Here is a 27,514-nt window from a genome sequence, read left to right as displayed (position 1 = left end):
ACTGGCTGTGTGCACAAGGTGTGTGCAGGGTCAGAGAAGGCGTTAGAGGATGAAGAGTTCATGTGGGGGACGGGAAGCGTAAGGACATTCTAGGGCTGGAGAATTGCACATTAAAAAAGTGCAGACGCTGGACAGCCCTAGTGTGTTCCTAGCAAGTGGCCAGCGTATCACAGGAGGACCAGTACACGGGGCTGAGGCCAGATGGGGCCAGCTCTTGAGGGGCCAGGATATGGAGACCATACTCCAGAGGATTTTTAATCAGATGCATCAATAATCAGATCTGTGGTGGTTTGGAAAGATAATTCTACCTGATTTGAACAGAGAGAGAGACTGGATCGAGTGGGTATATAAAAGAATAAAATACAGTACTGTAATTACGGGGATTAACTCTTAGCACAGTTTCTGGTAGCAGCCTGTATTAGAAATTTTGAGCTTTAATTGAAAACATTGCAGTTTGACCTAGAAAGCATTCTATGTTGTAGGACAATATGAAATTTTTACCCACTCATTTATTCCATACTGCTTTCCAAAATTACTCAGTATCCTATTTCAATGGTCCTTTGGAGTATTAAAACTCCTTTTATCAGTCAATCAACAAGTCCTTATTGCTTGTCTATGATTTGCCAAGTGCAGTGTTTGGCCATACAAGAAGAACAAAAGAGGTCTTTCACTGAGGAACTGCTTACTCTCGGCCAGAGGTGTGCTCGGCCCACAAGCAGGGAGAACACTTATCACATTATGCTGGAGTTGCCTGTTCATGTGTGCAACCCTAAGAAGACAGGGAGCTCCCCCAGGGCAGGGACTGTGTCCTCCTGCTCCCCACTGTATCCCCAGTATGGCGCCCAGTCCACAGGAGGCCCTCAGGATATACACACTGATAAACCCATGCAGAGGCAAGAATTTGACTTCTTTAGTGGCTTCTGAAGACCTAAGCACTTAGCTTCCAACACAACAAAATGCTGTTCATAACAACAGCGAAGGGTGAAAAACCCCATCTTCCCAGGAGCCTTTGCCGTGGACACCGAGCAGCAAGAGGGGCACATTTTTGGTTTTCCTATGAAAACGTCCCAATCGCACTGGTCTAGAAGGAGACGAGACCTCCAGAAATGCTCTAGGATAACCATATCTACTCAACATGCCTTGGCCAGCTTCCTGAGACAAGGAGGCTTCTCCTGGCTCTCCTTAGCCTCACTGAGGGCTGCTCTGGACAGTCTCATCGTACAAGCCTCCCCCTGGCACTAGATGGCCTGGCTTTACAAGCAGAAGCATCTTCAGCTGAAAGAGTGGAGGGCCCTGGGGCTGAATGACCACCTTGCGGGTGGCAGGGGAAGTGGGGGGCTGCCAGGAGGCTCCGGAGGGGCCCGGGGGGCTCTGTGGGGTGCACACTTACCCGGACTGTGGAGAGCCATTGATGGTAGAGTTTATCGCTGCCTGGGGAAAGAGGAGTCAGAGAAGTGGTTGAAGTTATGTGCTCTCAGGAGTTCCTCGAATTGCTTAGCAAGCAGGACTTGGAAAGTTCAAAATCTGGAGAAACACACTGAGGCTCCCATGCTTCACTGCCCACAGGAGACAACAGTGAGTTGCTGCCACAAGTTTTCTTTTTCAAACAGAGATCCGATCCTATCAGTGCCCTGAGTACCAACTCAAATCCTCCTTCCTTGTTGCCTACTGCATAGAGGTGGGGTCAGACTCCTTAGCACGCCTGACTGTCTTCTCCAGTCTTGTCTTGGTTCCACCCACCCTCGGCCTTTCCATCCCGTACGTCCATCCCCTCCACCCTCCATTCCCTCACAAACGCTGTTCCCCTGGCTGGCCACCATTCCCTACTCTCTCTGCTGAGGATACTCAACCAACGGCTCCCATGTCATTTCCTCTGAACCCTTCCTCTGAACAGTCCGCTAAAATAGCTAACTCCCACTCCAAAGTCCACAGTCTCTGCAGTTCTGTGAGCCACCGCAGGGCAGGCACCTCAGGGCTGCATGTGCCCACACTGCCGGACACACGCTCAGCCCCAAGACACTTGAGTAGTGATAGGGAAAGAAAAGGGAGGCGTTGTTGGGGGACTTGTTCAGTTTTTTCTGGTGGGATAAGGAGGTCTTATCACTGGACAGCTTTTCTAGAAGCTCCGAATGACATGACTTCGTTGAACAACACATAAAGCCCGTCTTCTCCTCAGAACTCATATTCATCTCTGAGAGTGCTGCCTCCTTTGTGAAGCCCTCACGTTACAGAGTGAGGATTAGTGGAGTCCTATTCTGACTGCATAAAAGCCTATTTCTGCTCCTTTTCCTGCACTGGTTTAACCTGTAATTGTCTTTAGTTATGCACCTCTTTCTCCTATCAGTAAAAGCTCCTCCATGAGGGCAAAACCCGGTCCTCTGTTTCTTACTCTCTGGGGCTCTGGACATGGCGGGCGTTCAGGAAATACCCATCACTGACTCGCTGTCACTGTCCGCAGACTGGTTTTATTGGTGCTTGTGCTCTCCATGCAGCACAGGCTGCTCAGGCCTGTGAACGGGGCTTTGCAGGTGACATTATGCCTGACTCTCTGAATTTATGGATCACCAGTTATATCATAGAAGCTTAGTCCAGACCAGGCACATGCCCAGCAATAAGAGGGGGCCAACAGCAGGATTATTATTACTTTGCATTTGGTTCTGTCTTCGCTGCCACAGACTAAGGCTTCGGAATTTGGCAAGAAGCCCAGACTGGGATTCAGGAGGCAGGGTCCACTAGGAACACCTCTCTCGGCCTCAGAGGCCGCCTCTGAATCATGAGGATGACCCCTCCAGGTCTAACGGTCTGTGGAGACTGGGCACTCTGTGATGATTTTCACCTTTTAAAGAAACACTCGTTTAGCAGTGACCCCGTGCCCGCATCTGTCCTCACAGACTCCGAGTCAATCTCCACAGGACTCTTGTGAGGCGGGCACCGTTCTCCCCAGTGCAGAGACGGGGGCACTTCAGCTGAAGAGGTGCCATGGCCTGACCAAGCTCTCATGGCTTCCCTGGAGGCGGGGTCCTGATGTGAAGCCAGCTCTCCTAACTCAGGGTCTCGAGTGCTTTGTGTCACAGCATGCTGGCCACTACATTTCACTAGACTCTGGCCGCCCAGGGCAAGCGAATGACCCCAGGACAAAGGATCTCAGACATTTCAAGGCCGGGGGTGAAGTGAGTCTCTCCCCAACCCCCACTGAAGGAAAAAAGAAGCCACTGCCACTCCCTGCCACGCACACCCTAGTCCCACATAGCAGCCCACGGCACAGAAGGGAAAACGAACTGCTTCTCACCAGCATACTCGCCCATGCTGATCTCCTCTTCAAAAACGTCACTGAAACCTTTGCCAGAATTGAGAAGGTCCAGTCTACCATCTATAAACTATATAAAGAAAGAACAAAAGCATAACAGCTTAGGCAAAGAAACGGGGGAAAACCAAGCAGCTGGGCACCTCAGTGCACGACCAAAGAACCACCATGCTTCCCAAGACAGGAAAGGGCCTTTGGAAAAGTGAGTTAAACAAACAAACAAGTTTTTAAAACACTGGCTCTGCGTTTATGATAACCTGTGCCAGTGAATGGCCTATTTGTGGAGGGTTGGCCTGGTTACTGACCACCCTCTGCACCCATCCCCCTCCCCAGACCCTCAGCCCCCTCCAGCTGGGCCTGGGTCCCAGCATGCCCGCAGCCTCAGGGCTTACAGCAGGACAGCTGCAGAAATCCCCATCGGGGGTCCAGATGGGCTACCCTCCACGGGGAGGGCTGGGTACCTGTTTGAAGAGCTGCAGCTGGGTGGCATTCTGCAGGAACTGCCTCATGGCTCCCGAGCGATAGTGGGACACGAAGGCTTCTTCACAGAAGGTGATTGGCTCCTCCTGGGAAACGGAGATGGGAAAGGAGGGTTGGAGGAGCAGGTGAGGGCGGCGGTCAGTTCTTAAACTCGGTTAGATGGCACTTCTACAGCTAATTTATTTAATCCTCATTTACTTGGTAAAGTGGCTACTGTCATCAAAGGAGTTCTGTTCCATGGAAGAGGAGGCAGTTTCAGAGAGGAAAAGTCATCCCCCAAAGTCCCAGAGCTGGGAGGTGCCGGGTGGCTCAGTTGTTAAGCGTCTGCCTTCGGCTCAGGTCATGATCCCAGGGTCCTGGGATCGAGCCCCTCATCGGGCTCCCTGCTCCGCAGGAAGCCTGCTTCTCCCTCTCCCACTCCCCCTGCTTGTGTTCCTGCTCTCGCTGTGTCTCTCTGACAAATAAATAAATAAAATCTTAAAAAAAAAAAAAAAAGTCCCAGAGCTGGTAGGAGGCTGAGATTCCGAACCCTACCCCTGGCCCCTTCCTCAGGAGCCAGTCATATCCCAACAGCAAGTTAGTGGGATGTGCCCTCCAATGTGATAGCTTCCAGACTTTTCTTTTCACTTTGAAGAGAATCCAAGTAGCACCTTTATGCACAAGGAGCCCTGCTACATAAAATTGCCCAGCTGCTCTTCGGGAAGCGGGGGGTGCGGTGGTGTTTGGGGGGGGCGCAGGGGTGGTGGCTGAGCTGTCTCCTCCAACACCCCAGCACCTTTGCAGTCCCCGAGGCACCGGCCGTGGAACACCGTTTGAAAACCACTTACACAGTGATCTTGATCAATAGCAAATTATCATTTTGAAGTAATTATTTATATTAAAAAGCAGGGCTAATCAAAAATAAGATTTACCATCCAGTCAACTGTGTGCTCATGCAGTTTGATGAGGAGGCATGCTTTTACCAAACTATGTTTTATGAGTGAAGAAAACAACAGCCGAAGCTGAAGACACATCCCATCCTTGTAGTCAACACCTCGATCCTTCTTTGAAGGGATTTGGAGTGCTCATCTCCTCAGACAAGTCTTTAATTTCGGTGGTATATCCTCAATTCTGAAAGATCAGACTTTTACACCTTGAACTGAATTAAAGGTACCCCTCCCTTCACAGACTTGGTGACAGATACAGAGATGTTTGAAGCTGCGCTTTTATCCTGTTTTAATGAGTTACGTGAGTGTTAAATTTACTGTCTGGCTGCTGTGAATTCCAAGGGTTCCTCCTGCTTAAATCTGGCCAATATTAGCTCAGCAATGGGGCAAACATTGCACAAAAGGTGCAAGGATGACCCCAAAAATTAGGGTGGGGGAGGGCTTGTTTTTATACAGGTAAGCCCCACCTAATTTTACAAAGGATCTGAGGCAGCCTACGCGAGCACCCATAAGAAAGAAAAAAAATCAGAGCTGAAGAATACGTAAATATATAAAATGTGTTTAATTGGGAAAAGAGTATCTGGATATGCAGATCCTACATGGTTCCTAAAACAAAGTCTCAAAATTAGCTCTGAGCTTCCTGGCTTCGAAAGCAAGAAGGGAAACATGCAAACTTTACATTGTCTGTGAGAACAAAAAGCAGAACTGGTTCCTCAGGAAAAAGAACTTTTCATGACATTGACTATTTTGCCATGGATTTACATCTTTCTTGCTGAATAGGGAGATGGGCTAGTAATAAACTAAAGCCCACCGAGCATCCCATCCCTGTGGCCTGCAAGTTCTGCTTCCACACTGGGAAGCACAGCAGGGCGATCGTGTCCCTCTCCAGGCCATCTCATCCATGAGTAGTGTCACCTATGCACTGATGACCTGTGATAAAATTGTAGCTCAGGCCTCCTTTGCTCCAAAACCATATGTCTCAACCCCCACCTGGATGGCCCATTAGCACCTCAGACTCAAATGGCCAAAACTCCCAATTATTAGCCCACCTGGACTGTACCCCACATCTGTTTCTTTCCTAAGGTGGCATTATCATAGCTCCCCATGGACCTATCACACTGCCCAAGTCCTCCTTGCTTTGCCAGTGAAAGGAATCAGGGTTGTCCCTGCTCACCATCCCACTGCCCACCACGGTGGAGATTTAATTCTATGTCCCTTCCAGTTGCCTCTCTCCAACTACTCTAGTTTTTTGAGATTTCTAAAATGCACATTGGATCATGCTACTCTCCTACCCGGGAACTTTGACTGCAGAGGCATTATGCTGGGTGGTTATTCGATTAATGTTCACTTCTTCCACTAGAATATAAGCTTCATGTGGGCATGAATGGCACCTGTTCCACTCAGCACTGCACACCTAGCAGGGTGTGACACGTACACAGGGTCCTGTGTTGGAGAAGAGAGGAAAAGTCCTAGCTCCCTAGCTGGGCAAACAAACCCTTCCTAAGCTGAGCCCAGCTTTCTTTTCCAGAGTCCTTTTGTGTCCCTTTTCCTCTGCTCCCCCAGGTACCTTCTGCTCCAAAGGCATCTCCTGATCATATGCCATGTCGTTTCCCACTTGCTTCCCTGCTTTTTCCAGTTCTGTTCCTTGTACCTGGACTATCCTCATTTTTTTTCTTTCTTTTCTTTTCTTTTCTTTTCTTCTTTTCTTTCTTTCTTTCTTTCTTTCTTTCTTTCTTTCTTTCTTTCTTTCTTTCTTTCTTTTTCTTTCTTTCTTTCTTTCTTCTTTCTTTCTTTCAAGATTTTATGTATTTATTTGAGAGAGAGCGAGTGTGTGAGCACACAAGCAGGGGGGAGGGGCAGATTGAGGGGGAGAGACAGAATCTCAAGCAGAGTCCCCGCTGAGCGTAGAGCCCAATGAGGGACTTGATCCCAGGACCTTGAGATCATGACCTGAGCCAAAGGCAGACACTTAACCAACTGAGCCAGCCAGGTGCCCCTAGGCCTCTGTGTGGTAGTCACTCATTCTTGCTCAGTGCTCCCACTCTCCCTGGGGTACCCCTGGGTGCTGAGTAATCTTCACTGGTGTCCCCTGTGACCAGGAGCTCAAGAGGGCAGAGGCCCTGCCAGACTCCCCGCTACACTGCCCAGGGCCAATGCAGAGCCCAGTGGTCTCGCTGGGGCTGAGATACCACTTGACCTGACAGGAAAGAGGTCTCTGAGCACGATGCCAGGTGAGTGACACCTGTGTCCAGGGAGTTTAGAGCTCCTTGGAGGAAATGCTCCTTGGAGTTGTTAGCATTCACTCCTAGAGCTGTGGCCCAGCCCTGCCAGGAAGCAGTCTGCTGAGGGACCAATAAATTCGAGAGAGTTTGCAACCAGATTTGTATATAAGGGTAGCCTGAGGCAGGATTTAGCTGTACGAGAGCAGAAAGAATCTCAGCTTTGGGGAAACATGAACATTTTGGGCCCGTTGTCTACTTACTGGAGGTGACATCCCCCTGGGTCAGATATCTGTGCAGACAAAACGGTCCAAAGGACACGGGCATGGGATGGAAAGATGGAGAATGTGACAATGGGGGCTTTTTCTGCAAAAACCTTCAAGAACAACATCAGCAGTGTTGGTCAGACATGGGAATAAAGACTGCCAAGGAGTGTAGCGCTACTGGAGTGGGGTGGGTGGCCAAGTGTCCACAGGAGACAGGAGAGGAAAGGGCTAACCCGCCTGGGGCAGCGGGTCAGAAATCGTGAGAGTAAGTGGATACATTTCAGCAGAGTCTAAGGAGGAGAATAGGAGTTAGGTAAGCAAATCCCATCGGTTCAGGGCAACTGTTTTATCCTAATTCTGGTGAAAAACAGGGACACTGCCACCCAGTGTCATGTATGAAGGTCTGACTGGCCACAGGCTAGAAGGGCTCATTCCCCTGAAGCTACTCACTTTCTAAGGAAATGACAACCACAGTTCACCAAATCTATACAGAACAACAGGTAGCGTCACTTGCCCGAGGTGACAAGACCCATAGCTGGCAGAGTCAGGATTTTATACGCCACCGCCTCCCAAGCCCAGCCATCATGCACGTGGTCCATCCCCAGCCCAGGGCTTCTCTTGAGGCCTCAGTTCTGTTTGTCCTTGAACACCTGCAAGAGGACAGGTGAGTTCTTGCAGGTGGGAACCCTTCAGGTTCTCCTGGTAGATGGATACTCAAAGCACCAGTGCCTCAGAGAAGAACACTCTGGGGAGTAAGCAAGCCACTGTGAAGGCTGTTTCTGCCACAGGACCATCCATATCAAAGATGCTGAACCATTTGCCCCAGCTACTCTGTTCCCCATCCTGTAATCGAAATGGCCACCCCACTCCACTCTCTGCAGCGGAGAGGAGCAAGGCAAGGTGTATCTTTAAACCCTCCTTTGTTAAGAACTGCTGATTTAGTTCTCCTGTTATGCTGATTAAATCTTTTGTCTTCTTAGGCGACATTCAGCAATGGGACTACTGGCTGACAGCTCCGGGAATGCAGGCAAGTCAGGCCGTGAGCATTCAAGCTTAGATCACATTAGTAGAGTTTTCCATCTATGACCCAGAGGACAGTTAAACACAGCTGCTTAACCCTATCAAGGATTTTGTTACAAACAGACAAGTTTTACTCTCGGATTATCTTCTTGACATATGGAATCAACTGAAAATTCCATTACTAATGAATCCATCTTTGTTAACAGGTAAAGTTAGTGATTCCAAACGTTTTTGATACTTCCAGAAATAAACGGCTTTTATCCACAGCACTGTGGGTACTGGCATAAAAATAAAATCTCTCAGAGTCTTCTGAGGGGACAACTTTCCTTGTTCTGCTGATCCATCCTTATAGTACTAAACTCTTATTTTCCTTCACAAATTTATCAAAATTTTATGTGCACATTTATTCTGCAACTCTAAGAAAAAAAAAAAAGGTGTTCATTCTTTATGGCCCTTGCTTCAAATTTTAAAAACAACAGTTTTGGAAGCTTCATCCATTCACACATTTTAAAAACACCTAGTATGTGCCAGACTCCGCGTTAGAGGAATACAAAGATGAATAAAATGCAGTTCCTGTAAGTAATACGATTGAAGGTGGGAAGTAGACCAAGGTACGGATACAAGAATGGCAGGATGTTATGTTTACAGCAGCATTCCTCACAGGGGCCAAAAGATGGAAGCAATCCAAGCATCTACAGATGAATGGATAAACAAAATATACATACAATGAAATATTATTCAGCTTTCAAAGGGAGAGACTTTCTGGCACATGCTACAACATGGATGAACCTTGAAGACATCATGTTAAGTAACAAGCCAGTAACAAAAGGACAAATACTGCCTGATTCCACTTATATCTAGAGTAGTCAACTTCTTAGGCACAGAAAGCAGAATGGTGGTTGCCGGGGCCTGGACAGGGAGGGAGGGGGAGTTGTTTAGCGGGTAGAGACTTTCCATTTTGCGAGATAAAAAAAGTTCTAGAAACGGGTGGTGGTGATGGTTGTACAACAATGTGAATGTACTTAATACCACTGAACTGTACACTTAAAAATGGTTACAGGGGTAAATTTGATGTTATGTGTATTTTACTATAATTTAAAAAAAATTTTTTTAATTGAAAAAAAATGACAGAATGTTTGTAATTGTGGAAACTGGGCAATGGGTACGTGGGAGTTCATTTACTTTGTATAAATTTGAAATTTTCCATAATAGAAAGTCTAAAAGAAAAGCTCCTATTATCAAGGAATCCTGTCTAGTTCAGGGAACAAAAACCACAATACAGTGTGAAAACTGGCACACTGGGGGGCTGGTTATTTTTATTTTTAAATGTTTTCTGGGGTAAAGTCACCTTAAAAAAAACCCTTAAAGTTAAAAAAAAAAAAAAGTGGATTCAGTTAAGGTAACACAACGTGGTGGAGAGAGAACATGTCTTGGAGTCAGAAAGACCTGGTCTTGAACTGCGACTCTGACCACACCAGCCATGTGATCTCAGGTGACTTGTCATTCCTCACCTATGACACTTACTCAAGGCCAGTCCATCTCATAGTGTTGCTTGAGATTATGGCAAAGTACAGCAAGTAGATTTTTTACAAATAACCATTTTCTTGAGGGCAGAGATTGGGTTTTTCCAGGGCAGGAGACATAATTTGTGGGACACAGGGCAAAATGGACGCGCGGGAAAAAGAAGTGCTGTTAAGTCTTTTAAGTGCTGTACTAAAATATAAAGCTTTTTCTTTCTTTTATGGTTTCTTTCTAGGCCCATAATGGTGCTTTTCAAATTTACTATTTAATGTCATTCTATGTAAAGAAAAAATAAAAATTTAAATTATTAGCATGAATCTTACTGCTCAACTTTATACCGTGCAATGCCAGTTTTAAATGCTAACATATGTGGACTCATATTTCGTAACTCACAAACTCATTTGTGTTTTGTTCTTATCAGACAGTGGAAATGCTGCACAAAACTCAACTGTTTTATTTCAGTTCTTGATATACACACATTCTACTAACACTCTCTGGCTTATTGATGAGAAAGGAAAAGGCACTGAAGTTCTCCATCTTTTCCTCCCCTTCTAGGTCATCATTTTCACGAGGAGTAGTAGTAGGCTAATACGAGCAAGGAGTGTGAACGAGAAATGTGATCATCTGTGGTTCTTAGAACAGCACTGCCTTCTGCCGGCACCGAAGCGAGCTCTAGTTCTAACACAGAGTGGCCTGTTGGGGCCGTCGGTGCCCCACTGCCTCAGTTGTGGACCTTACAGCTTTACCTTGTAAGCGCTGAGTCTCGCTGAGCCCCCCTGCACTGTGGGTCCACTGCAACTCTGTGCAGGGGGCACTGAGAAGTTCTGTGGGGCTGGGATGGCAAAACTCGGGGGAGGACGTCGGTGCAGACCTCCTCTGCTCATGCACATGCCCTGCTGTCCCTTAAGACTACTTTTACACAACACAAGTTTCAAGGTGAAATTATTAGGAATTTCAAGATGATGGCAGTGGAGCACTGAAGCAGGCACAGGCCGTTCTGAGCCTGGCACCCGGTGACTACGCGGGTCTCACACTTCCCCTGCCCCCTCTCCCTTTGTAGGATAGTCAGTGCGGCTCTGGCGGTTGACTCTGTTTGCCATCTGACTTAGTAGCACAGAATAGCTTCAAGAGAGGTTGTGGGTCCAGGTAAGTGGGGTGTCTAAACTCCTGAGCAGGACACTCAAGGCTATTTGTGACCTTCCCCAGCCAAATTTTCTTGCTACGACAGCCTGTCTACCTCATCCGCACAGTCATTTCTTGCTCCAGAGACTCTGGACTGTCCACAGCCGATCTCTCCCCGAATACGCTCCCCTCTGGCTTCCTTCTTCACATTACCTCCTCTGAGCACCTCACCTGACGCCTTCAGGTGACGAGAAGCCCACAGTTCCACCTCGATGTCTCCACACCACCACCACCTGTGCCCAGCCAGCGCCCCCAGCCCACTGCAGGAAGAGGCAGGTGGGGGAGTGCAGCACGGAGCTGGGTTCCGGTCCCAGCTCTGCCCTGCTGTGCAAATGACAGCACCTCTCAGATCCTCATTCTCCACCTGCCTCAGAGGACTGCAAGGGGTTACACTGGGAAGGACTGCTGGTGTGGTCAGCCGTGTTCAACCCTCCACGCATCAGAATCACCGGGGGGGGGCGCTTTTCAAATCCCCAAAACTCCCCAGGACTCCAGTGTACCCAAGGCTGATAATCACTGGTGTAGGTACAAGAGACGAGCACAGCACCTAGACCAATCAACATTCATTTTTTTAAATTTAAGAATGAAGAGAATTGGAAAATCTGGCCCCATTTATCACCAGCAGTCCCAACCTGGTTGCATTTTGTTTAAATACCTCCAAATTCCTAATAAAATATCCAAGTCACCGGCTAAAGTGCAGCGCAGCCAGGAACCCTGTTCTGAAGTCCAAAGGGGGCTTCTCTAGCCCCTGCTGAGTAGCTAATTCTGCCCCACAGGCCATGTGGAAGCCCCACGCTGAGCCCCCTGCTGGGGGCCGGGGCACCGCTCCCAGCTGCGGCGGCTGCCAAGGAAGCAGGGCGAGCTCCCAGCCAACACAGAAAAGGCTCAGCACCGTGTCTGGCGTGGAGAACGCAAATCCTCACTGGGGGGGGGGGGGGGGGGGAGGGCGGCAGCGGGGTTACATTACAGTTAATTTCAGGTTAGCCACAGCGGGCCAGAGGCGAGAGAGAAGGGAACCAGTGACCAGTGTCAGCTGAGTGCTTGCTGTGGCCCAGCCTGACCCTTCCCCTCACTGAATCCTCACCAGAGCTCAGAAACCTTCATAAATGACTCCCATTTTGCAGATGGGGAAGGGATGTCCGTGTGGGTCAAGTGTACCTGCCTGAGGTCCCGGAGCTGCAGGGTCCGAATGACTCCCAGGTCCACACACATTCTCTCCTTGCCAAGGTGGACCTGGGACGGTGGGGGGCGGGGTGGGGTGGCGCACGGCCACAGGTGGATGGCCCGGGCCGGGCTGGGCTGGCCCGAGACGGCTTTCTGAACTATTTGTGCAGTGGCCCAGGCACGCCGGGGGCAGCCTCCCAGCCTGGGCCTCTGTCGCCATAACAAGCCCTAACAGAAGAATCAATGTGTCATTGGGAAGCCGGCTCACTGTTCGGATGATTTAAGTCAGGGGGAAGGTGGGTGTCCAACGAGAGCTACTGTGATAATTTGCAGGGGCCGGGGCTGCCGGGAAGACAGTATCTGCCCGTTGTGGCCAGCCGCTCCAGTATTGACAGAAGCCCCCACACACACTCGCTAGATTACAGTGAAGACATTCAAATCACAGGCGCGGCGGCCCACGCCTGGCTCCTCTGTGCCAGCAGCCCCGTCCTTCTGCATTAACCGAGACAAACAGGGAGAAGTCAGGAAATTCTGATTAGCGCAGGAATGGCAGATGAGCGGGGAGGCCTGTGGAAGCTGAGGAGACACAATGAAGAGGGTCTCATGCATACCAGCTTAAGATTTTCCTCCCATAAGAAATGCAGATGCAAATCGCCTCTACCAGGAAAGCAGGTGCAGCAATAAAACCAGCTCCCGCTTACTGAGCACTGGCCCCGTGCTAGGTCGTTTTACATGCACTCTCTCTTACTCTTCCCCGCCACCCTGTGAGGTAGGTGGTGTTATGATCTCCATTCTACAGATAAGGATACTGAGGCTCAGAAAGGCGAAGCCTGATCCTGGGCTCATGCAACCCACGATGGTATTCGACCTGTCAGCCGCCCGGGGCTGCCCCAGCAGTTCAGAGATGGATTAGAAGGCACTGATGAGGAGAGGAGACTCTGGAGAAACGAGCGTGTTCTGGCTCCCACTATGTGCTTACAGAAGCCATCTCATTACTTGGAGCCTCCGTCGGCTTCCCAATACCAATAATACCTACTGCATGCTCTAACTGCCCAGTACCAGGATGTCGGCAGCTCCAAGCAACAGTGCCTGGCTGGAAGTGAGAGAAAGCTGGTGACCATCCCCATGCTGCAGGACAGCGACAGCTCCCCTCCCCAGTACGGAAACCAGACGGGACATGCAGAGAGCTCAACGTCAAACTCCTGCTGGCTCTGCCATCTTGGCCACACCAAGAGTTTGCCTTCACCTAGAGCCAGATTCTGGGTTTAACACAGTGATTGTTGCATCCCTAAGTCCCAAGAAAGGAGGTCCTAAACGGATTCGAGAAGAGGGTTTCAGTTTCCTGTGAGTGAGAAGAAGATAGTTTCAGGGAGTGTGCTGCAGAGAGGGTGGCTTGGAGGGCCTGGTGGGCCCCTGGGAGAGAAGTCGATGAGCCTCGAAGTGACCGGAAGGTAAACCAACATTAGCTGTAGCCACAGGAATACAGGGACTCACGGGTCAAAAGGCTAAAGGACATGGAGATAAAACTGAAGCAGCACAGATCAGTCTGTAGGAAGGAAAAAGCCCAATCCTCTGACTGAATCCAGCGCTGCCTGCCAGCCTTGGTGGCACGGCCCTCAGGGTGGTCCTCTGTAGCACCATCTGCACACTGGGGTATCGGGTTCCCTCGCTGGCTCACTTGCTTATGATCACCCCTCTCCTGAACGTCACTTGTTCCGGGTCCATCTCTGGTGCCTGGTGGGGGCTTGTGCCCATGAGGCCTCGGAAGCAAGCTTTCTAGTCATGAACAGAAGGCAGCGTTGTGAAGGGGAAAGAGCACGAGAAGAGTCAAAACACCCAACTCAGGCTTTGATTGCTTTTCCTTGTATAGGCCACGGTTTCTTCATCTGTAAAATGGGAAGGTGCTACACTGGAAGATCTTCAAGGTACTTTCTAATGCTAACATGTGTTGTTTCTAGACAAAGAAAGGGCCTTTCCTATGAGGTCACCCACAGCGCCTCACAGAGAAATGGGTCACAATGCATAGTTCTCGGTACAAAGCTGGGAACAGAGGATGCACTTGAGTGAGATTGATAGCTCTGTTACTTACTGCGTCTGGAATGTGCTGTATGGCCTGGACCCCAAGTCCCATTTTTTCATTCATAAAATGGGGGAGTACTTCCTCACAGGGTTGCATAGTATCAGCAAATGATTCATATAAAGTGCTTAGCTCGGGGCCTGACCTCTGGAAGGGCTAAACACTTACCAGCCTTCTGCCCCAAATAACGACAGTTCTCTGCCCAAAGCATGCTTTCAGTGATTTACTTTAAGCAGCCCTGCTTCAGAGCACGTGACATGCACTACCCACCCTGGGTCACATCTGGGGTCACTCGAGTCAAGACCATGACTCAGAGCAAGGAGGAAAGGGACTACCACCAAAGCTGCCTTCTGCCATGGACCGGGCCCAGCAGACACACGCTAACTGTGGTTGAGGGATGGACCTGCATAATAACCCTATTAGGAGAGGCCCTTTTATCCTCATGTTACAGAGAGAGGGGACGTGACTTGCCCAAGGCCACAGAGCTGGGAAGAGCCAGAGCTGTACCTGAAGTCAATTCTGTCTGACCCCAAAGCCCAGGCACGCTCTTCCCACAACACCCCAAGGGACTCTGAGCATGCTCGGTTGCCCAAACACATTTTTTCTTTTCCTCTGGATTTCTGGGGATTTCAAGATACAGATGATTTCCCACAAAAACTGTCCTTTTCCACACACCGCAGCCCCAGTCAAAGGAGTCCGGAGTCTCTAGGTGGGGATTATGTATCGCCTGGGGACTCAAAAGAGGCTCAGTGCAGCCCAGAGCTCCATGAATGGGGATGCAAATGGACCTCTGTGAGCCTCAGTTTCCTCATCTGTAAATTGGGGATGTTACATACTTCATATGGAAGAGGTCTGAAATGATACAGGATGTGTCAAGGTGCCGATACTGAGTAGTATACAGAGGGGCTCAATGGAGGTTTAAAGTCCTCTAACAGCTCTTTCAGATGCCCTTTGAGAGCTGGGTGTTCCATTTTGTGTGGGACCTTCTATACCTTTCACTCAACGAGAACCTGTGACTGGGGTGCTGGGAGAGCACTGCCAGGTGACTTTGTTGGGGTGGGTGGGGCCCAAGAAAGGCCACAAGAGGGAAGAGGTGCTATAAAAACCGAGGAGCAGGGACTCACTAGATGGAAAAGCAGAGGATGGCGTGAGCAGAGGAGCGGGGCTCTGACGAGGCCCCGCTGACACCGCGCGGTGAGGAGCTGGTGTCCCTCGGGCCCCAGGGGCACGTCACGGGTGGGGTAAGTGAGATGCTGATGCTCTCCTTCTTTACTCGGGGGCATGTTCCCTGAGAGCCAGAACTCTGAGAAGGGTGGATGCTGTGCCCTGGAACACACGATTGCTCAGCACATGCTGGAGCTTGCTCTGGAGCAGCCCACCCAGCCCTGGGCGGAGCCTCCTGGGTCCAAGGAGCAGACTTCATCCACAGGGACAACTACCGAAAGGGCTTCATTTACTTCGCCTCACCCCTGGAAAACCCCCCCACCCATAGGCCAGGATGCTCCAACAGCCACCATATTACTCCCCTTCCCCAGCTCCCAGTGCCTGCAGATCCAAGTGGAGAGCGGAGTTGGACAGAAGCCCTCCAAGGTGTGACCTTGTGCGTCTTGCCAACCACAACTCCCTGCTTCCCCACGACACGGAGCCAGTCACGGTTCTCCAGACTGGTCCGCAGGCTCCTGCCTTTGCAGGTGCTATACCCTCTGCCAGGAGGTCCTCCCACTCCCACTTTCTCAGGCTGCAGAAGCCCCCCCCCCCCCCCCCCCCCCCCCAAGGGTTACCGTGGGGGCAGCTGCCCCGGAAGGTTCCCCCTTGCCTCCTTCCTGCCTTGGGTTGGGTTAGGTGTCCCTGCTCTGGTCCCACAGCCCCTATGCTCACTTCCACCATAGCACTTGCTGCCATTTCTGCACTGCCCAGCTGCCCTTGGGTTCTCTCACTGGAGGGTGTGGCAGCGTCTTATTTGTCTCTGCATCTCCAGTTCCTAGCAGGGGACCTAGGGCAGCGCATACAGCCCCATGCTCGCTGAATGAATTATTCACCGCAGACAAGGCAACAGGAACATTTCTTAGAAAGAGGCCAACACGGTGGAGAACGAGACAGGCAGACTGAGGATGTGAAGAGGAGAGTGAGCAAGAGGGAGGAAGGAGAACGAGAGAATGTGGTATGTGTGCTAGGAGGGGCCGAGGAGGGAGGCGGGAGGCCGGGAACGCCGTCTAATTAGACCACATGTACAGAGCAGCATCCGGCTCAAAGCACAGCAGTTTATACCGCTCCTGGAGTTGTCGTGGAGACAACCACATGACCAGCCTGGAGCCAAGACTCGGGGGCAGCAATCCAGATGCACTCCTAACATATTCTGACAGAGAGCAGATGGGCAGCTATTTGCAGGGCCAAAAAATGCCAACTCTGCTCCCCTCCAGACCTGCGTGCCCTCACTGATCATTTTCATCTTGTAAAGTCATTCTTATCTGCCCTGGAACCACCAGTTCCACCCATGTAGAAATCAGTGTGAAAGCTGCTATTTTTGTAACTCCCCGACTATCACAACTTCCGGCCTGCTCCTATGGGTGAGGAAATGTCACCACCTTTAATGAAGGGGTCCTTGATGGCTCGACTCCACTGCTGCAGCCCCCGCCCCCCAACAATCTCTTTCTCGGTGGATACTGTTTAAAATCTTCACTTTGGGGCCCTACTGAACAGACCCCGGCCTAGGAGGAGCACTGTGTGTGTGTAGGGAAAATACGGGCTCTGAGGCTGAGCACGTGCTGACCAGGTACTCACCTCGGGCATGTACTTGGTCCCTCCGAACTCAGTTTACTTCTCTGTAAAATGGGCTTTGTAACACCTACTTTCACAAGATCATTATAAGGATTAAATTAAATTATTAGAGAAGATTCCTGAAAATGATAAAACTACATAAATTTCCTTTACTGGGATAAAGGTTCTTTAGAAACCTCAAAAGTTTTAAGTAGAAAGACTTAGCAGAATAGAAGGAAAATGACCGAATCTTAGGCTCTGTAGGAAACTATACTATTTTACCCACATGTATGGCAAATGTCTCTCTTTGAGGCCTTTGGTGAGGTGGGCAAACATCTAGTGTTGGAGAATCAAGCTGGGTTTGAATTCTGGCTCTGATGCTTGCTTATCACTGTGATCTTGAGTGAGCCTCAGTTTCTTCATCTGTAAAATGGGAATAATAGTTCTTATCTCCTGTGAACTAATTCCACTTGTGAGAATTAGTTGGGGCAATATATGCAAACTGCCTAGCACATAGTAGGCACTCAATAGACGTCGTTCCGCTTCCCTTCTCCCTAGTGATTTAACAGAATCAGGTAAGACAGGCTGAGGAAGTACAGAATAGCGTGGGTTCAGTCAGAGCATGTTGGGATCCCACCTATTGGCTGTGTGGCCTGGGGGAAGCACTCATCTTTTCTGAGCATATGTGTCCTCTTCCAGAAGAGGACAGGAATACCACCTACCTTGTCGTGTTGTTGTGTGGTTTAAAGGGAACAATGAACATAAAGCCGTGAGCATCCAATAAATGGTTGTTACTAGCATCCTCCTCACCCTTACTGGAGAAATCCTCAACCCTTTTGGGAAAAATCATGACTTTTATGTGGGCCCAGCCCAGGGCATAGAGGCCACACTGTCTCAAGAGAAATGAATTTCATTTTTGATGTTGGGGAAGTAAAGCGAAGTGAGGACCCCGAGCGAAGGTGTGGGCGGCTCCAGGCGCACATCAGGACAGCTGTCTGCCCAGGCCCCCCGGCCTGCTGCCTTAAGTGGCATGCAGCAGGCTTGTCCAGGTGCAGGGAGGCTTATTCATAAAGCACGCAGGGCTTCCTGCTGCCGCATGCTTGCCTGCCATCACAGGTGTGGGGAAGGCCCAGCTAAAAATACTGCTAACGTGGGTTTAATGTCGCCCAGCAGAGACTAATGATTGTTTTAAGTAAATATTAATTATAAGAGTCACCCAGATAGAGCGCTGGAGTGGTGTAAATATTCCCACACCTACATATGTAGACGAAGAGACCATTTGGGGAGACAACTTCTTATACACCTCCTCCAGGGAGTTATTTCCTGGCTGTGGACTCTGAATATTTGGGGGATTCCTGGTTCAAACTATCTGGGCAGTGCCTTGATACGCATGCTGGAGGGACTACCTTATTTGAGAGATGAACTTCTCCAGACCAAACAGCTGATTCAGTTTTGCTGGGACCCTTTACACGAGAACTCGTCACCAAAGTATGGAGAGTCCAGATTTGGTTCAAGACCCAGCATACTGGCTGGCTGATCTTGGGCAAGTGTCTGCCTGAGGGCCCAGATGTGGGGGTCAGCAGTCTGAGATGCTGTTCTGGGTCTAGCGCTGGCTAGCCATGTTCCTTTGGGCATGCTCCCTCCCTCCTCAAGTCTCAGTGTAGGCATCTATATGGGAAGCCAACTTTGATCAGTGGTTCCTACATCTGGTAATCCCAAGGAGACTCACCTTGGGCGGTTTTTAATGCAGATTCCTGGGCCATGACTCAGACCTTTGCACAGCTGCTTAGATGATTCTAATGCCTTTGGGAACCTGGGGGTGGGGTGGGGACAGGGTTGGTGGGGGCGGTAGAATAGTAGCAACAAGAGTAACAAACCCATGTGCTTTCCCTGTGCCAAGTACCTAAGGGTCTTACATACACCCACTCACTTAATCCTCACAACAACCCCATGAACTAGATACTGCCGCTGTCCCACGTTACAAATGGGAAACTGAGGCACAGAAATAGTAAGGCAACTTCCCTGGGTCCACACAGGCAGGATTTGACCCAGGTGGTCTGGCTCAGGTCTGACTGTGGTGCCAAGAGGGCAGTGGCTCTGCTTCTTTTTTATCACCCTATCCCCATGCCCAGGGCAGAAGCTTCTGGAGCAGGTGACAGCAATATTCATTCAACACTTAGGCACTTTTACATAGGCTGTATCACACACTATCCTAAGGAAGCTGGGATCCATTGTCAGATGGACTCGAGGGCTGGACAGTACACTGAGCCACTTCCGGCCATTTCCCAGTGAGGGCGAAACTGGGGTTTGAGGCCACACCGGGTTCACTCCTTCATCACCTACCACAGCCTAGTGGGACATGACAGCAAATTCCTGGCTCCATGAGATGGATGTAAGGATTAAATGGACGTGAGACGCCTTTATAAATGAAACTGCTTATCAAACCCTTCTGATTGACTGCCTCAGTTTCTCCCAAGGTGGTTATCTTCAAAGACGAGGGGGCTCAATGAACATTTGTTGACTGAATGTAAACATAACAATTACAACTATGACCCCACACGGTTCTTAGAAAAGAGCAGGTTCTCGGAGGAGTCTTTTATACCCTGGGCTCTTTCACTGAGACCGTGCACAGTAACGGTCCTATGTGAGGACAAGGCCACTGGTCAGGGCCCCAGATTCTGACTTTCTTGGACCTGGACTCATAACCTTTCAGCTCCTGACCTCTGTGCCCCAAGTCCCTTCTGTGACGGACAGTGTCGAGAGAGGAAGGTGGGACTGTCTCTGATCCAGCAGGACTTGGGACGAACTAAGCCCAGATAACCAAACCCATCCTTGCTCTGCAGAAATCCATTGTGAAAATCCCAACCTCCATTTTACAGTGGCATTATTAAGTTTTCCAAAGGCTTTGGGAGGTTGTCAAGGATGAGCATCCAGGGGATGGGCTGAAGTCTGTGCCTGGGGGCACCACAGTGGCTGTGACCTCCAGCCATTTCCCTGCCTGAGGCGAGTCCATGAAGTGAGGACAGTTTAGTTCCTAGGAAATGGCAGGCTCCTCCTAACACCAAGGCAAGCAGGTGACTGATCTTTGGGCATAGCAAATCACCATGACTGTCCTCCTTTCCTTAATGGTGATGATGATGATGATGATGATAGCAGCAACCATTTACTGAGTGCCTGCTATTCACAAAAAGTATTATGATAGTTAGAGATACACATGTTGAATTGTTTAGGGGAAAGTGCTGATATATGAACTTACTTTAAAATGCATTAAAAAACAAGATGCAATGATCAATGGATAGATGTGTGACAAAGTAAGCACAGTAAAATGTTAATGGAACAATCTAGGTGGTAGGTATGAGAGTTCAGTATAAAATTCTCACAAGGGGACATGATATACCAGACTTCGGAGGGGCAAGGATGGTGGCAGGATGTGCTGTTGTGCAATCAACTAGTCTTGAGGGGACTCCAAACATAACATCGTGTTATCCAATTTATTGCCGATCTAGTGACAGGGAGGTATTAAAAGTGAGTTATAAATGAAAAACAAACTATTTATTGTACTTCTACTATGAGCCAGGTACTCTGAAGCACTGGGACAGTAATGGCTAAACCAGTCAAGGACCCTCCCCTAAAAGAGGTAGGGAGATCTCTCTCTCTCTCTCTCTCACGTGGGCACACACACAAATATATACATGACAAGCACATGAAGACATCTACCCTCTTTTTACTGATCTGGAAGCAAAGTCTGAAAGGTCAAGTGACTTGCCCACGACCACATAACGAGTAGGTGGTGGGTGGGGGTTCACATCTAGGCATGTCTGAGTCCAAGGTCTGGGTTCTTGACTCTGTCGCCCGCCACCTTTTAAAAGGTCACTACCATCATCAAATCTCATTTGCTGCTGCTGAGAGGAGCTAGAGGAAAAAGTGACATCCCCAGGTCGCTTCCAAGTTTCATTCTAGTCCTTCTTTCCCACCTGGCCCCTCATCAGACTGAGTCCCTGTACACCAGCAACCAACGGTTTTAATTCTTTTCACTTGGGAAACCTTGCAGCTTTTCAGGTGGCTTCCCAATCATTACCTCATTTAATCCTCACATGACCCTGAGAGAGGATGCTCAAATTCCTGTAGTTAGCAGTCCCTTTGACCCATGACAGACTGTCTGCTCAGGCCTCCACTTCCCTCTGCCCCAGGGCTCCAGGGCTTGTGGGGGCTGGTAGGAAGAAAAGAGAAGCTGCCCAGAGAGCATCTGGATGAGAGTTTGACCGACAGTTCCAGGCCCTTCACTGCCCGTTGGGTCTGTCTGCCCCACCAGGACCCCAAAGGCCTCTTGCCAATAACCTCTCTACAGGGACCAAACGATTCTCCCTCTTGCTCTGGTGGTACATCAGGAGCCTCCCACTTCTTGCTTCCTTTCGAAAGTAACTGCAGGGTTATCTGTGGTCTGGCCAGGGGGACTGTCAAAAGACATTCCAAGAAGCCCTGGAAAGATACTCGTTTAGTAATAATGAATGGCGAAGGCAAGTGTCAACTGAATTCCTTTTACTAGCAATGCATTCCCTATGTCAGGACAGACCAACACAACACAACACAACGCAAGGACAACAAAAACCGTCTGGGAACTTTGGTATTAGGAACAAAGTTGTTTTAAGAGAAACGCCAAGGGGCGCCTGGGTGGCTCAGTCATTAAGTGTCTGCCTTCGGCTCAGGTCATGATCCCAGGGTCCTGGGATCGAGCCCCGCATCGGGCTCCCTGCTCAGTGGGAGGCCTGCTTCTCCCTCTCCCACTCCCCCTGCTTGTGTTCCCTCTCTCACTGTCTCTATCAAATGAATAAATAAAAATATTAAAAAAAAAAAAGAGAGAGAAACGCCAAGATAAGAGATTTTCTGCTGCAGGGCTACCTTCTTTACCTTCTAAATGCCCTTATCCCCTGAGCCCTCCCTCTGACCCTGCGAGGCTGTCCTGGTTGCTTCGGGGTCTCCTCACCTCCCCTGGGCTCTGCTTCTAGGCTTTCTGCACCCAATGTTGCTGAGCACCACCCCTGAGGGATCCTCCCAAAGGGCCCCTCTGACCAGCTGATCTCATCACTCATGTTTAAAGCGCCACACTACTCCTTGCTGCCTTTGTGGGGGCTCCAAGGCTCCTGGTTGGCCTGTGAGCCCTGCAAAGCCCCCCTCTCCAGCCATGCTTCCTAACATGTCCCCCTGTAAGCCAGAAGTCTCAGTCACTGCACACTGCCTTCAACTTCCCATACAGAACACTGTTTCAGACCTCCCTGCTTCTCCCTTTGCCTGGAATGCCCCTTCCTCCCTTTAGCAGGCTAACCCCGACTCATCTTATCAGGCAAAGCTCAGGTGTCATGGCCTCCAGGAAGCCATCCCTGTCCCCACGGCCTCCCCGCTGTGGAATGTCCTCTGCGCTCCCACGAAACCCAAGCCTACCTCTACCACAGTACCCACAGTTACCTGCTTACCCACTGGCCTCCCTCTTGAGGACGGGAGCTCTTTACAGGTAGCGAATGAATGGTCTCATCAGTTCGCGGTACCCTTACTGAGCACATGGCCTTGCCCACAGTGGCACTCAATACCTGTAGGTTGAATGACCGAAGGAACTAAGCATCTACAATCCTGTATGGGAGTGAGTGCCATGAAATGGAAGTTGATTTCTGAGAAGTGAAAGAATACCAAGATAGTTTGAAACAGACCTGCACTATCCCAGAATTCTCCCTGAAGCAGACGGTGTCACAGCAAGGCTGCAATTATAGACGTGTGCACACACACGCACGCATTGTTTAAAAAAATTCATAGAATGCACTTAACGCTGACTTTTTTTTTCTTATTGGAAACCTGTTTACAATCTTGTCCACTGTCAGTCCTAAATGTCACTTTTCAGAGAGACGGCTTCTGCCAGGAGAAATCTGTTTTCAAACTGAATCACAGCATGTTCATGCAGAGAAGCGCCTCTTTTGAATCTCCAAATTGGAGGGAATTCAGGGAAGAGAAAGCGAGGTGATTAGAATCTGCAGAGGCTGATTCAGGAGGAAAAATTATATGAAGGTAAAATATGCATGGGCGAGCTAAACAGCACCTAGCAGTTGGTGGAGACGGAAAAGGCAGGATGGCAGCTACCTAGAAACCCACGGGAGCAGTGAGGATGCGCAGAAACAAAGTGGTAACGGGGAAGTGTGGAGTGGGGGAACGAAGTGGTGGGAAAAAGTCTAAGCAACAGGAGGCAAGCGCCCATCTGCGCCAGGTACTGTGCAAGATGGCTTCACTTATTCAGCCTTTGCCCATGAGATATCGTTATTCCTATTGTAAAGGTGAAGACGCTGAAGGTCTGAGAGGTGAAGAAACCCGAATAAGGAAATGGTAGGTCAGGTTCTACCAGCCATGCTGCCACCAGTCAGTGACTAAAACAGGGTTTGCAGTAGGCATCACTGTCCCTGCTGTTTGTCATATGTGCGGTGATCAAGGAAGGCCCCCTGGAGGAGGCACACTTGAATGGAATCTGATCATGCTTCTTTGTTCCTGCTCAGGAAAGAACTGTTAGCTTTTAGGAAAGTGGGTCTGACCTTGGCAAAGCCTCGTGAGCAGACCCCCATCCTGGGGTCATGAAGTTTTGCATGCACCTACCCCCCATGGCAGATTCTGGGCCCCCGCTGAGCCAGAGCCTAGCCACCTCCCCGAGAAATTGGAGCTGATGCTGCCAACCTCATGGGGATTACTGCGGGGACTGAAAGCACTGGTGTGTGGTAGGAACTCAGTATGTAGGTTTTCTTTTTTAACGCAAGCATTATACACACTGTAGATCATTCCCTTGGTCTGGCAAATGTGTACCTCTCCTTCAGGCCCCAATTCCAAGGACTCTGCCTTCAAGAAGCCTTTCCCAAGTTTGCAAGGAGGGGTGGTCCCTGCCTTTCATTCATCAATTCGGCCAGTAGCAGGTGGGATCCTGCTGGGCTATCATGGCAGCTACCAGAGGGGAGTCAAGCAACCTCACACTGTTATCTCAACTGGGATCATGGCTTTAAAGAAGTTCCTGCTGCTGGCAGAGCATCTAACAGGGTGCTAAGGTCTGGTCTGGCCAGGAGGCAGCAGAAAGTACTCTTGGGGAAGTGACAGGTATGCTGACAGAGGAAGGCAAGCAGGAGCTCTCCCGGCCTTGGGTGGAGAGCGGGCATGGGGGAGTGCAAAGGAACCCAGAGAAGGCCAAACTGGCTGGGATACAGAGAGCGATGGGGCAAGGGCGTGAGTCAAGAATGGGGAGGAAGGCTGGGCCCAGATCTTGCAGGCCTTTTTAGGCCAAGATGTTTTAAAGCAACAGGGAAGCCCTAAAGCTTGGGGGGGCAAAGGGAAAAGGGGAGGTATTTGTGCTTTGGATCATTCTGGCCTCCAGAACGTGTCTGCCAAAGAGGCACAGTGGAAGCTGGACGTCCACTGAGGTGCTGCCAGGGGAATGCAGGTAAGAGATGACGGAAGTGAGGGGGCAGGAATGCAAAGGGAGGGATTCAAGAGCTATTTTAGGAGGTAAGAGTAGATATGGACTGCCACGGCCTAGATCTGGCAGACTGACCATCCCCCTACCAAGTGGAGCGCCCTGGAGAGGCAGGTAGGACCAGGGAGGACTCCCCAGTACCCTTCCTTCCTAAGAGTCCAGCAGAGGCCCTGAGTAGGGACTGTGTCTTGCTCATCAGGAAATTTCCAACCCTGAGAGCAGGGCCTGGCACACAGAAAGTGCTCCGGACACTGGTGAGTATATGGACTGGGGCCTAGTGAGCCACGTCGAGGCTAGCAGCTCAGCTCTTCCACCTGGCTGCCTGTTGACTGCCCCCTCACCGCCCAGGGCAGCCTCCAAGAACCCTGGAAACAAGTTCCAAGCAGAGTAGAGCATGTGCCTTGCATGAGTGCCTCTGTGTGCAGACCGTCTCTGTCTGAAAAGCACAGGATTCTCAGCCCAGGCTCAGGGGCGCTGCTGGGTTTCCCAGCTCTCGCCTGACCCAAGGCTTGCATACTCAGTTTACCAGAGTCTGTCCTGCATTCCATCTGTCATGAAGGAAACGCCCTGTGTTGACTGGTGTCACATTCTGGATGGCCGAGGGACAGTGTGTTCCGGGGTGGCTCAGGCTCTGGAAGGGGACAGGCAGGGCTGAGAATGTCTGTTGCTCACTCTCCACGTGAGTATGGTAGTTTTTAGCTTCCCCAGCCTCAGTTAGTCGTTTGTAAAATGGGGATAATACCACCTACCTCATAGAGTTGTCATGAGGGACAGATTTTATATAAAGTGTCTGACTTAGGGCCAGGCATGTAATAGAGGCTCAGTGGTTGGGAGCTGTTACTACTGTCCTTGAGACATGGTTTTTTTTTTTTTTTTTTAATGCATTCTCTCTCTCCTAGGACCACATAGCAAATTGGTTAGTGTCTCCTAGTAAATGTGGTCATTGAATGTAAGCTGTTAAATGTTATATGTATTCATTGTAAAGTTCACCTAAAGTTCAGAGTGACTTGGTTCTGTTGAGTTGGCTGCTCTGGTTTTCGGGAAGCCTGTGTGCCTATGCTGAAAGTTTCTTACTCAGTATCCAAGGAGCCCACGCCAGGAGACTCCCTGTGCTCCCGGCCAGTTAGTAAGCCTCCACCTAGCAGTAGACACGGTGAAGGCAGAGTTTGAGTTCTGCAGACAGATGGATCTGGGTTTGGATCCCACCCCCACTGCCTAGGGTTGGGCAGCCTAGAGCAACTCTCTCACCTGGAGGCAAGGGCTATGGTGAGGACTTGAACCTCAAATCCCAGTGTCCTCTGATCCATCAGAGCATGAATGGAGAGGTCCACCTGGGCATTCCTCCAGCCAGCCCTGTGGTACTGTCCCAACACTGCCTTAAATTTTTCAGTGGTTGTCCTGCCTTCACAGTGGATGTCCCTCTGTTCACCAATACTGACCAAAAACCTACTTTAAAAGCTACGCTAGGTAATGGGGATGGTAATGGTACAAAGTGGGGATGGGACAGGGTACCGGGGAGGAAGTCCAAAGCCTTCACCCTGCATTTCAGGGCCTCCTGCTCTGGTCCCTGTCTACCCTTCCTGCACCACTGCCCCTTAGCCACCCCGCTCCTTGGCTCAAGCCATACCAAGGACTTGCAGGTCTGTGAATGTGCAGGGCATGCTCTCACTTCTGAGTCTTGTTCAGGTTCTTTCTGCTCGGATGGTCCTTGCTCATGTCATCCATCTGCCCGCCTGTGACTCCTGCTCACTCCTGGCCTCACAGCATGAGCTCACCTCCACAGTGGCCCTCACTGGGTGGTGATGGCATGAAGGGAGGCCCTGGACGAAAGTGGGGAGGACACTGGTCATGGAGGCCAGAATACCTGGTTCTACTCAGTTCCATACTCTTCCCACCTCTGGCACCTGGGGCAGGTGACATCACCTTTCTGCCCCCAGTATCCTCTTCTGTAACACAGAGGTACCATGTCTGCCTCAGAGTTTTATTTTGGGGACTGCAGGAGACCTGTGGTAGGGAGGTGGTAAATGGTGGCCATCATAACTGTCTATGTAGTTTCTGGCCTGTCACTCTAACTAGACTATAAGCTCCCTGAGGCCAGGAGCTGTGCCTCTGCCACCTCACGATGACCCACGTGAGCTGTGGAGCCTGGTGCGCTTGAAATGAGCAGGTGTGGAGTCTTGGAGAAATGCGTCTTTTTAAATCAAAAGCCTTTCTGGTGCTCAAAGAGTTAAAATCTGCTCGTGCTTATAAACAAGCCCCATTTCAGCTCAGCACTATCACTGGGTGTGAGTCACAAGGCTTAGCAGGTGTGGGCAATAATTAAAGGCTTCAGCAATCTACCTGGGCAAGGTATTTTTGCCTCTTATTCCAAAGAGAAAACTCTCTCTATGGAGAGCAGAGGAGCTCATTAATGAGACTAATTAGGTGTAAAGGGGGTAGAAGCTGGCATCAGCTGCAGCTTGGAGGAGCTAATCATTAAGCTCTGTAATCTCCACTGAACACAAACAGATCAGGCTCAGGGGCTGTGAGCAGGGCTCCCACACCTGAGTACCTGACCACAGGCTTTGGAGAGGCTGAAGGGCCTTACCTCTCCCCCCGCCATGTTCCCATGTTCCCCCAGGAGACACGACACCACACACACACACACACACACACACACACACACACACACACACACACAGACACACACACAGACACACACACAGACACACACACACACACACACAGCACGGGGTCAGCTTCCAGGGAAAGGAGCCAGACCATCCAAGAAGATGCTTTCCTCTCAGTATTCACTCATCTTTGAGGAGCATGTACTGCGAAGCTGCGCACTGGGTTTTACAACAAGCTTTCCTGGACGTAAGGAATGGATCAAAGAATCTCCTTCTGGCCTCCACATGTGGAAAATAAAACTCTCATGCCTACATTTCCAGATTTTCTAGCCACCACTAATCTTTAGCTGGCACTGGGCAGATTTCTCTTTCTGGATCTATCTTCTCCTTGGCCTGGGAGCTCAGTGACCTGTGGACACGGGGATGATTCCCCCTGGCATCTTCGTGACAGGCATCCCAAGGTTTCATCCATACACTGGATGCGTGGAGGGTGGTGG

General features: G+C 50.1%; 1 protein-coding gene across 10 annotated transcripts in view; it reads right to left on the bottom strand.

Annotated features, from left to right (window-relative positions):
* DENND1A (DENN domain containing 1A) overlaps nucleotides 1–27,514 on the bottom strand; it is a 497,276-nt gene that overhangs the window by 61,246 nt on the left and 408,516 nt on the right. For all 10 annotated transcript variants that reach the window (XM_025888027.2, XM_025888028.2, XM_073905764.1 and 7 more), the window contains 3 exons: nucleotides 3,766–3,870; nucleotides 3,290–3,377; nucleotides 1,391–1,431 (listed from right to left, as the gene is read on the bottom strand). In XM_025888027.2, the coding sequence (XP_025743812.1) occupies nucleotides 1,391–1,431; nucleotides 3,290–3,377; nucleotides 3,766–3,870 (234 nt within the window). The remainder of the gene's footprint in view (nucleotides 1–1,390; nucleotides 1,432–3,289; nucleotides 3,378–3,765; nucleotides 3,871–27,514) is intronic.

This window comes from Callorhinus ursinus, unplaced genomic scaffold (assembly GCF_003265705.2).
Source record: "Callorhinus ursinus isolate GAN/ISIS: 27379988/994484 unplaced genomic scaffold, GSC_fseal_2.0 scaffold24, whole genome shotgun sequence".
Classification (NCBI taxonomy): Eukaryota; Metazoa; Chordata; class Mammalia; order Carnivora; family Otariidae; genus Callorhinus; species Callorhinus ursinus.
Note: the sequence above shows the minus strand (reverse complement) of the source record. Positions and strands in the feature narration are given on the sequence as shown.